This window comes from Rhinoderma darwinii, chromosome 10 (assembly GCF_050947455.1).
Source record: "Rhinoderma darwinii isolate aRhiDar2 chromosome 10, aRhiDar2.hap1, whole genome shotgun sequence".
NCBI classification, from domain to species: domain Eukaryota; kingdom Metazoa; phylum Chordata; class Amphibia; order Anura; family Rhinodermatidae; genus Rhinoderma; species Rhinoderma darwinii.
The window spans coordinates 45,605,673-45,617,527 of record NC_134696.1 but is presented as its reverse complement, the minus strand read 5'-3'; the positions used below and the strand labels follow the sequence as shown (position 1 = coordinate 45,617,527).

Below are 11,855 nucleotides of genomic sequence, written 5' to 3'. Positions count from 1 at the left end.
ACAATTCTAGATCATCATAAATATAAATGGTAGTAGTACTTAGTACCACTGAAACCAGTCATACTAGAGTACATGTCTCTGCACTCATGTCGAAGGACTCATAATATCAGGAAATAAAACTCTTAAAAGGGACACTCCAACTGTCCGATTTTGCACGGTCATAATACGGCTGTTTTTTAACATCTGTATTACAGCCGTAACACCCAGACCACGCCTATGGTTCTACTAAAGCAAACACATCACGAAAGTACCCTTTGGCATACCCATTAAAATTTTAATCCTCATTTTCGCAATATTTTAAATCCCCGCCCGCAATCTACTAAGAAACGCCCCCAAAAAAACCAAAACACTTTGGGGTACATTTGAATAAGCTCCGTCCGTTTGAGGTTCTTTTCACTGGACAATCCCTTAAAAAAAAAAACAGGAAAGTTTGGGGGTATGGTATTTGGTGATCTATGTTTGGTTCTCTTGAACCGCAGTGAGTTCGGGTGTTGTAGCTTTAATATGTATGTTAAAACACGTCTCTATTACAACTGTGTGAACCTGGCCTTATATGTATTTTTATAAAATTCTGATTACTATTGTATTAAGAAAATGGATAAGAGATAAGTTAGGTTTGTGAACTATTAGTTCTCTCTGCCACTTCCCTTCTCTCAATTCAGTGCCAGTTCTGCCTTGAGCTAAAGAACTGTGTAATTTGAGATAAATTAGTTTCCAGGGAAGTTCTTCCGGACTACCACATTTAGGCCTCATGCACATGGCCCATGATTACGGGCACTGCCAGCCGCGGACAGCCACCCGCATTTTCGGCCCATGCTCCCATATAAAGTATGGGAGCACAATCCGTAAAAAGCAAAAGATAGGACATGTCCTATCTTTTGCGGAGGCTTTCTACGGCCCGGCCACCTTCCTGCAAATATACAGGAAGGTGTTTGTGATCACTAGAAATGAATGGGTGCGTAATTATGGTCCGCAATTACGGACGAAATCTACGGTCGTGCGCATGGGGCCTTAGACAGTATATCTATCTCTTTTAAATGAAATGCTGTTATCAGAGATAGGGCAAAGCAGCTTGGCGTCATTTACATTATGGTACTTGCCATCTCAGCCAGTGTTAGGGGCCTGACCATTTAAGTATTAGAGCAGTGCCCGAGGGACCATGGTCAAAATAGCCCCACATCCCCTGACAGGGTATGCAGAATAAAAAAAAAACAAGACATACATTAGATAAATTCTGCTGAAAGGCAAGGTGTTAACCCTGCGAAGTATAATGGTTATTGGTAATTGGTCATGACCATTATTACCCTGGGTCCCAGACCACTGTCAGTGTGCCGCTGTGGTATGAATCAAATTATTTAAAAAAATATATGAAGGTGAATTTTGTGAGCAGAGCCATTATTTGGTTTAACAGTTCATTAAAAAATAGTGATGACATTGCTACAGATTGATATCATAAGTCCCTGGCTGAATAATGGTTCAGCCTATTAAAAGATGCACCCGTCAGGTTAAGCGATGGATGAACATACAACTAATATTTCTTTCAAGATATTTACACATTGTACAGTGCTTCTGAGCATGGAATGATAAGAGGTCAAAGACAATGGACCCGACAACAGATAAATAACGGGAGCTTTAAAAAGTTCACTCCATCGTGGCTGAGCAGAACTGGACTCATTGTAAAGTGTAGGACACAAGGCAGGTAGTGGTGTTGCCCATCGTCTTGGCTGTAAACAATATAAAGCGTTCCTCAGAATGAAGAGTCCTTCTCCCTAGAATATGAAGATAATTAGTTTTAGTAATGAGATATGACATAATTTGATAAATTCCTGCACACAAGAGTATTACAGTGTCCGTAAACCCTACAAGTTGTACAGAGCCGTAACATGGCACACATGGAATTCTATTGGGCTCATACCTCCATATGACTCGGATTTCATTGAATGTCTTATTATGGATCCTCGAATATCTCTATAATATGGCGCAGTAAGGAGAACCATATGGCAGCACAGTCTTTTTGTGGCTCTGTAGTAAAGAGCAGCAGAGACTCAGTGTGCCTCCTTACAGCCTCCATACACATCCTTCTGTGACCAAAAATGTCCAACTCTATGGTGTCTTAGTGCTGAAACCCCATTATGGGATAAGTAGTGTTTTCATTTGCTGCCATGGTTTGATAAAATTATTCCAAGAAACATCTGTGTATAGATGGTCAGCTCAGATGATAGAATCAGAGTACCTATCGTTCCCCCCAAAAAAAAAAAAATCACTTCTTAGGCATCTGTAGATGTGTACTAGTTGCAAAAAATAAATGTTAGGCTAGGTTCACATCTGCGTTGAAACGCGGTAAAAAACGCCGGACAAAATAACGCATCATGCAGAGCTATTTTTAATGGCAAATCGACAAACACCATGATTTAAACCTCACAGGACTAACTGAAGTCAGTGGGTTCCGTCAGGTGCCTGTCATGCGACGGAGACAGTGCTTCTATTTTTCTAATTGTTCTGCTCCTATGACGGAGCAGAATAACAGAAAGAAACAAAACCACATGTGAGCCTAGCCTAACCTGCAGAGTTTGGGTATTTTACCTTCCCTCTGCGAATTTCTGTAAATGCACATTTTTTAATTTCTATGCCTGCTGAGTGGGTGGTCTCTTCCTGGTGTGATGCAAGATCTGTGCTGTGTGTTCTGAATCAAATATGTCCTTCTGCGGCCCCTCCCCTGACAAAGCATGCAGTCTCCCCTCACATGGAGAGATACTGCAGATACACCCCCACTCTTCCGGTCTTCAATTTGGTGTTTTACACTAGATGGATTTTTCTAGTGACAGAGGTGTTTTTTAAACATTTCCATAGATCCTGATGGCAAAGGATGAACTACAGGCTGCTAAAAGGTGAGCAAAATGCTTCTTTATAAGATATATTACAAAGCTTTATACACATGAATCTACAGATTAATGCAAAAAAGTATATAAATGATAGGTACACTCAGGGCCGGCTTTAGGTTGGATGGCGCCCTGTGCGGGACTCTCTATTTCTGCCCTCCTTAAATAAAAAATTAACCACATACTTTATATAGACACGCACATACTGGAACATATATACTGTACATACGTAGAGGGTCATATTTACACATACAGCCAAATATATATACACACATACACATAGGTAAATATATAGACATACAGACACATACACGGCATTTATACACACAAACACACGGCACTTATATAATATATATTATGAGTGCCGTGTGTGTGTGTATGTGTGTGTGTATGTGTGTGTGTGTGTGTATAATATATATATATATATACACACACACACACACACGTACTGGAACATATACAAATACATAAAAGCACATATGTAAACATACAAGCAAATATATATATATATATATATATATATAGATAGATAGATAGATAGATAGATAGATAGATAGATAGATAGATAGATAGATAGATAGATAGATAGATAGATACATACACACAGACCCATATATTCCCACAGAGGCACACACAGTACAGATATTGTAGTAGTGTTATCTGCAGTCCTTTGTAACACCACAGATAACACGCAGTGATAACTCTCGGAGTACAGATAATGTAGCAGATATCACACTCTGATAACTATACCCACACACACACACAGAAAGTTATACACATACACAGAGACATATACACGTATGGACACATACATAGACACACAGGCACATATATACAGACACATACTGGAACATATCCACACACAGATATATAAACACATATAGGCACTTACCTCCTTCCATTACAGACAGGTTTCTTGCAGGGGTGGGGCTTTGGGCAGAGCCTTCTCCTCCGCTCTTGCTACCTCAGTGTGTGTAAAGAGGAGGAGCAGAGTGGCGTTCCCTACATGCTGGGAGGCTGCAGCTCCCTGTGCACTCGCACAAGTCGCACACCCCCTAAGGCCGGCCCGGAGTACACTAATAAATTATTAAGACTAATTTAAAGGGAACCTGTCACCAGCATTTCACCTAATAAACAAGCAATACCTGGTGGTAGTGGGTGAAAAATCATTTCTATATAACCTATAATTGTCTTCTGAGTCGGCTCTGTACCTTTAGTATTCAGTTTTTTAGTGTGCCCACACAGAATGCTAATGAGCAGAAAAGAGTCAAATCCTCGTTTGAAAAGAGTCATATCTTCATTCCTCAAGTCTTTCCGAGTTTACCCCGCCTCCTTACTTGTGATTGACAGCTCCTCGCCTTTCCCCAGCACACTAAATCCTGCGCATTGATGTCCTCTTCTGGTGTGTGCGCACAAAGGGACCCCGGATTATTACGATAAAAGGCGTAAAATGTTTGCAGACCGTTATTTACAGTCGGAGGAGGAGTTTAGGAGAGGGGATAACGGCAATGAACTTTTGATAGCAGCGACCAGTGAGGGATAAGTAAAGTTCAATGGGTCAAATGCTGGTGACATAGAGAGATAAAGAAGAGACCCCTAGTGGTTGGCAGGGATATATTAACAATGAAAGATAATGTGCCTAGGCACAAAGGTCCCAATTTCCCAACCACCATCGAAATAATGTCAGTTAAAATTCAACTTTTATTAATGTATCAAAATAGGGACAAACAACAAGCAAGGGTTAAAATGTTTTCAAAGGACGGACAGTGTGTGTCATAGAGGATTTAGCAAGTGTATCCAGCACGTCGCTGAACACAGTGAGAGAAGCTGACTCGGCAGCTGCAGACTGCCGTAGGCTAGTACAGTCCCACACGAGTGAAGAGAAACACTAGGCCGTCGGTGAATATTAAAATGGCAATAGCACCCCCGACATGTTTCGCTGCACAAGCAGCGTCCTCAGGGGATAATTCGGGTGACGGGATAATGCTGGTGACAGGGGATAATGCTGGTGACAGGGGATAATGCTGGTGACAGGTTCCCTTTAAGCCCGATCTCTTCATGTACACACCTAGCCAAAGTCCTACTTCTTAAATCTTGCCAACTCTGGTTGATATATATTATATTAATTGCAATGCAATACACTTTAATTGCGTAACCATATTGGACACAGAAATTGGCGTCTTCCCCAGTCACTGACAACTGGAAGATCCTGGATCAATTAATTGCTTTATTCATTCTGATAATAACCAGGGAAGGTTCAGTAATTCAGATTCAATCACCTTCCTTAGGCCTTATTCACACGAACGTGTTATACGCCCGTGCTATGCGCGTGATTTTCACGCGCGTCGCACGGACCTATCTTAATGAATGGGGCCGTTCAGCCTGTCAGTGAATTTCACGCAGCGTATGTGCGCTGCGTAAAACGCATGATATTTGGCCGTGTTTCGAGCAGCATGCACCCATTGAAGTCAATGGGTGCGTGCAAATCGCACTCGGCACACGGAAGCACTTCCGGGTGCCGCGCATGATGCGCGCTACAGTAGGAAAATAAATGAATGAAAACAGAAAAGCACCACGTGCTTTTCTGTTTGTAAACATAAAACCAGAGTGTCATCATGATGCCGGCTGCGTGAAAATAACGCAGCTGCGCACCATATGCCGATGACCCACGGACGTTTTGCACGCACAAAACGCAGCGTTTTTTTTGTGCGTGCAAAACGGACATGTCCGTGTGAATAAGGCATTAATGTGGTGTTAGAAATGTAGGTTCTGTCTTGTGAGTACATCATACTTGTTCCTCATAATAACAAATACATCTTGTAAGATTATTTGCTATGAAAAGATAATGACACTATATAAATATATAATAATTTACTTAAGGTGATGGGACCAACCACGCATGGGCCCCATTGCCACATGGTCTTCCTCTACGTTATGTACGCCTTTGCTTTAACATCTCTATAATATGTGAAAGGGATTTTCTCACCTATTTGGGCATCTGGACATCACAGAGGGGGGCTTACCCAGGGCAATAACAGCTTTATGAGACAACCCCTTTAATAAAGCATATTAATAATGATTGGGCTCCATGCCCATGTTTGCCACTTACCTTACTTATGCACCGGAGGTGGGTTGGCAGTTTTCATTGTGCCACTATTTTGGAGAGCCTCCACTATCCAGGAAAGTGCCTTACCACAGTATTCCAACTGAAATACAGAATTTTCATAAATCCTTCATTCACGTAACATTCGTATTGTTATTAGAAACAGATTTATGACCTAGCACTGGCCCTTGCACTTATCTAATGGTGACCCAAAGGAAATCTATTCGGATAGAGTTAAAATAAAATAAACAAATGATGCCTTCATTTCTCCTTATCGCGATGGTTTCCTTGAATGAACCCGGGATTCTGGCTGGAAAGTTACAGCACTTTTGTGTGGAGAAATTGGAGAGGCCCGGCATACATTAACATTTACGGCTCCTTGCCAAGCTTCGTTTTACCCGGAGCCTCAGGTCACCTTCCAGATACTATGAATTACACAAGGGATAAAGGCTGGAGAATCACATGGGGTTTTATTAAAGGAACCTACTTCCAGGACAGTCTGTGTCTGTAGTTGTAAAAGCCTCCCCAAAAGTTCAGTTCTGAGGCCCTGAGCGTGGAGCGTCACATATAGTAAATCAAGCCTTGCAGAATATCACGTAAACTGTTGAAAGCGGATGGATCTTATATACTAATGGGCACGGTGCCTTAGATTACAGCATGGGGTCCTGGATTCAAATCTGACCAAGGACAAGATCTGCATGGAGTATGTTCTACCTGTGTTTGTGTGGGTTCCCTATGGGTTCTCTGGTTTCCTCTCACACTCCAAAACATAATAATAGATTGATTGGCTTACTTGAGTGTATGTATGTATGTATGTATGTATGTATGTATGTATGTATGTATGTATGTATATATATATGCATGTATGTATATATATATGCATGTATGTATGTATGTATGTGTGTGTAGGGTGCGTGCGTGCTTTAGTCAACCCATTGTTATAGAGGAAGGACTGCAAGAGGGCAATAGACCAGACGTTTCGTAATAAACTTGAGGGGGGGGGGGAGCCAATCTCCATTAGGGTCTACCCTAGCAGCCAATACCTTTGGTGACTTCACCTATTTGGTTATACAGGACTTACTAATATTTACATTCTGTCCCCAAAGATGGCATTACATGTACCTCAATTTCCAGCGCTTTCAACCTTCGATCATGTTCCTTGATCTCATTGAGTTGCTTCAATGCTGTGTCAACCCTACAGAAGTTCAGAAAGTGGTGACTAGCAAATGTGCCAACGAATTGGAACGATGTAAATGTACAATAATACTTTTTGTACGGTGTTATTTTTTTAATGGGACATACTGGACTCGTTTCCGATTCACGAAGAAGGTGGGACAAGCAAATTAAATTACCGGTAAGAAAAGATGAACGAAAAACATTCCGATATTTAACCCCTTCAGGATCCAGCTATTTTGGGCCTTGGGAACGCAGCGATTTTTGTTATTTTTTCATCACTGCGTACTAGGGGCCTTTTTAATTTTTCTGTCAAAGCAGCCACATGAGAGATTGTTTTTTGTGAGATGAGTTGTAATTTTTTGGCAGTGAATGAAAAAAAAAAAAGTTAACTTTGGCACTGTTTTTTGGATTCTGTTTTAATGGCATTCATTTTGCGGTATAGATGACATGTTAGCTTTATTTTGCATTTTCGATAGGATTACTTCGATACCAAATTTATATAGTTTTTTGTGTGTGTCATCACTTATGAGTCAAAGGGTAGAGTTTTTTAGGCTTATTTCAGACCATAAAACGGATGCATTATGCTCCAAAATACTCCTTGGAAACGCTTATAAACTGTTTCCCATTGAATTCAATGGTAAAAAGCGGTGTAGTGCCTAGAAAAGTATATCTATGCCTTTGTTTAAAAAAAATGTGGCGTAAAAGTCTGCCTTGTATAAAAGATGTGACATATGACAAAAAAAGCTGATTTTCCATTGATACTTCAAAAAACGCTTCAAAAATACACTTCAAAAATGCTTAAAAATTTGCCTGAAAAAAAAAACAAAAATGCTTTGGAAATTAACTCCAAAAACACCTGGAATCAGAGGCGGTTTTCTCTTGAAATCAGCCTCGTATTTTTCTGCCTCAAATATCTGCAGTGTGAACATAAGCATACCATTGTATGAGGGTTTGTTTTTTGCTGGACGAGATGTATTTGTAAATTACACTATTTTGGGGTACATCTAACTGATTGATTACATTTTAATAACTTTTTTCTGGGGAAGGGAATTGAAAAATAAAAATATAGCAATTCCACCATTGTTTTCTAAGTTTTAGGGTAGGAACATACTTGGCGTATACACTGCTTAAATCTACACAGCGTATCCACCCTGGAACCTGGAGGGAATTCACGAAATTGTGGTGCAGTTTTTCGGGCGGCATGTTCGCTGCGATAAACCTGTAGAAAAAAAATAAAAGTTTTATACTTACCCGGCCGGCGAAGGGTCCCTCTCTTCTGAGCGTAGCCCGGCATCCCGGGATGTCGCTGTAGTCCATGTAAACGCTGCAGCCTTTGATTGGCTGCATCAGTCACATGAGATGAAACGTCATCCCAGGAGGCCAGGCTGCGCTCAAAACAGATAACAGCCGGGGTAAGTATAGACTTTTTTATTCTTTTTAACAAAACAAAAAAAAGAGCTTTTTTTTTTGCTAATTTTTGCAGCGGAATCCCAGGATTTCTGCCGCAAAAGTCGCAACACATAGTTCTTTGTTGCAGGTTTTAACTCGCCATTGAATTCAATGGGGAAAACTTGCAACAGAAGAGCAGCGATTCCGCACCGCACGTCAATTTATGAACGTTTTTTCAATGATTTTTGTGCCACAGTGTTTATGCCTAGTATGTTCCTACCCTTACATTTTCACCGTTCACATGCGACATAAATAACAGGTTATTACTTTTGCACAATAATAGTACATTTCATGGGGAAAAAAAATGTGATGTTGCAAGAGCCACAATTTTTTTTTTTTTTTCAGTCGATGTAGCCGTGCATAGGCTTTTTGCGGGATATTTTTTTTAATCATTTTGAGGTACATATAAATTAATGATTAGCTTTACTGAATTTTTTTGGGGGGAGGGGGAATAAAAAAAAAAACAAGTAATTGCACCGTTTTTTTGTTTTACCACATTCACAGTCTGGTTTATTATACGGGTAGTTATACACAAGTGGTATTTCTCACACACTCATATTGTTTTTTAACAGTTTTGCAAAATAAAACCAGTTTTTATAAAAATGTGTTTACAAATTTTTACACTTTTTTATTAATAAACTTCATTAAAATTTGGGGACATGGGGACAATGCGATCCTTTTATTGCTTCTATAATGCTTTGGTTCTACTTTGTAAAACGAACAGGCAATCTATAATAGGCATATAGCCATGGCAGGCCTGGGGTCTTTGTTAGACCACCAGCTGAAATAGCAAACCATCGGACCAACTGTGTTGCGGGACATCGATGGGGTGAGAAAGTGAGCCTGCTCCCTCTGTAGCCATGTGGATGCCGTGTTCGCCATTGGTGAAGTTATCTTTGAACCCGGCCATTGCTGTGGGATGTCGGTTGTATAGGATATCCGACACGCTGCGGATGGCGCAGGAATAGCTCCTGTGCCCTTGCCAACTGGGCGTACCATTACATCCTATTGCGGTGAAATGAGCACAATTAGGACATAATGGTATGTCCATTTGCACAAAGGGGTTAAGGAAGTGTTAATGTGCTATATACTTGTGAAGGAGGTGGTGGTGCCTGACACAGGATTCCTTCTTTGTGTGCGGATTACTTACTTCTGGGATGTGCGCCTCAGACGCTCTGTGTCGCTGTCCCTCTTCTGCTTGGCTATATTCACCAAGTAATTCTCCTTTTGAACAGCTTCCCAGGTGAGCATCCTGCTGTCTAGAGGCTCCTTCAATGCCAACACTAAAATCCAAAAGTTTCATTGTCAGCTATCAAAATCAGGGGCCCACGTTATAACATCATAGTAAAGCTCAGCTACAAAAAACAACGTCTAATGACCTTACTAATTATTTCCTCTGTTAATCCCAATGGACTTCAGTCCAACAATGTTGGCAAACATCATCCACTATTTTTCACCAGCCTCACCCACTTGTGCCTTCTTAAGGCTCATAATTTTATTGAGAAAACGAAAAACAACACAAAAACACAACACTTGTGATTTTAGCCAATGGTTAAACTGAGATAAACCTATTGGTATATTGGAGTCTTTTTGTTTACTCATGTACGTCTTGAACCAATTATATGCTCTAAAAACAAAATTTTTAAATTGTGTGTATATATATACACACACACACACACACACACACACACATACACACTTTACCGTTCAAAAGTTTAGGGTCACTTAGAAATTTCCTTATTTTTGCAAGAAAAGCAGTTTTTTTTCAATGAAGATAACATTAAATGAATCAGAAATACACTCTATACATTATTAATGTGCTAAATGACTATTCTAGCTGCAAACGTCTGGTTTTTAAAGCAATATCTACATAGGTGTATAGAGGCCCATTTCCAGCAACCATCACTCCAGTGTTCTAATGGTACATTGTGTTTGCTAACTGTGTTAGAAGGCTAATGGATGATTAGAAAACACTTGAAAACCCTTGTGCAATTAGGTGAGCACCGCTGTAAACAGTTTTGCTGTTTAGAGAAACTATAAAACGGACCTTCCTTTGAGCTAGTTGAGAATCTGGAGCATTACATTTGTGGGTTCAATTAAACTCTCAAAATGGCTAGAAAAAGAGAGCTTTCATGTGAAACTCGACAGTCTATTCTTGCTCTTAGAAATGAAGGCTATTCCATGCGGGAAATTGCCAAGAAACTGAAGATTTCCTACAATGGTGTGTACTACTCCCTTCAGAGGACAGCACAAACAGGCTCTAACCAGAGTAGAAAAAGAAGTGGGAGGCCCCGCTGCACAACTGAGCAACAAGACAAGTACATTAGAGTCTCTAGTTTGAGAAATAAACGCCTCACAGGTCCTCAACTGGCAGCTTCATTAAATAGTACCCGCAAAAATGCCAGTTTCAACGTCTACAGTGAAGAGGCGACTCCGGGATGCTGGCCTCCAGGGCAGAGTGGCAAAGAAAAAGCCATATCTGAGACTGGCTAATAAAAGGAAAAGTTTAATATGGGCAAAAGCACACAGACATTGGACAGAGGAAGATTGGAAAAAAGTGTTATGGACAGACTAATCGAAGTTTGAGGCGTTTGGATCACACAGAAGAACATTTGTGAGACGCAGAACAACTGAAAGGATGCTGGAAGAGTGCCTGGCGCCATCTGTCAAGCATGGTGGAGGTAATGTGATGGTCTGGGGTTGCTTTGGTGCTGGTAAAGTGGGAGATTTGTACAAGGTAAAAGGGATTTTGAATAAGGAAGGCTATCACTCCATTTTGCAACGCCATGCCATACCCTGTGGACAGCGCTTGATTGGAGCCAATTTCATCCTACAACAGGACAATGACCCAAAGCACACCTCCAAATTATGCAAGAACTACTTAGGGAAGAAGCAGGCAGCTGGTGTTCTATCTGTAATGGAGTGACCAGCGCAGTCACCAGATCTCAACCCCATAGAGCTGTTGTGGGAGCAGCTTGACCGTATGGTACGCAAGAAGTGCCCATCAAGCCAATCCAACTTGTGGGAGGGGCTTCTGGAAGCATGGGGTGAAATTTTTCCCGATTACCTCAGCAAATTAACAGCTAGAATGCCAAAGGTCTGCAATGCTGTAATTGCTGCAAATGGAGCATTCCAAGACGAAAGCAAAGTTTGAAGGAGAAAATTATTATTTGAAATAAAAATCATTTCTAATTATAATAATCATTATTTTCTAATCATTTTGCAACTCATTTGATAAATATAAAAGT

The 11,855-nt window shown here is 40.6% G+C and overlaps 1 protein-coding gene across 2 annotated transcripts in view; it reads right to left on the bottom strand.

The window, feature by feature from the left end:
* Nucleotides 1–253: 253 nt before the first annotated feature.
* Nucleotides 254–11,855, bottom strand: part of LOC142662018 (transient receptor potential cation channel subfamily M member 4-like) — a 132,237-nt gene continuing 120,635 nt past the window's right edge. For both annotated transcript variants that reach the window (XM_075839829.1, XM_075839830.1), the window contains 4 exons: nucleotides 9,758–9,890; nucleotides 7,105–7,177; nucleotides 5,989–6,085; nucleotides 254–1,769 (listed from right to left, as the gene is read on the bottom strand). In XM_075839829.1, the coding sequence (XP_075695944.1) occupies nucleotides 5,990–6,085; nucleotides 7,105–7,177; nucleotides 9,758–9,890 (302 nt within the window). In that variant the 3' untranslated portion in view covers nucleotides 254–1,769; nucleotide 5,989. The remainder of the gene's footprint in view (nucleotides 1,770–5,988; nucleotides 6,086–7,104; nucleotides 7,178–9,757; nucleotides 9,891–11,855) is intronic.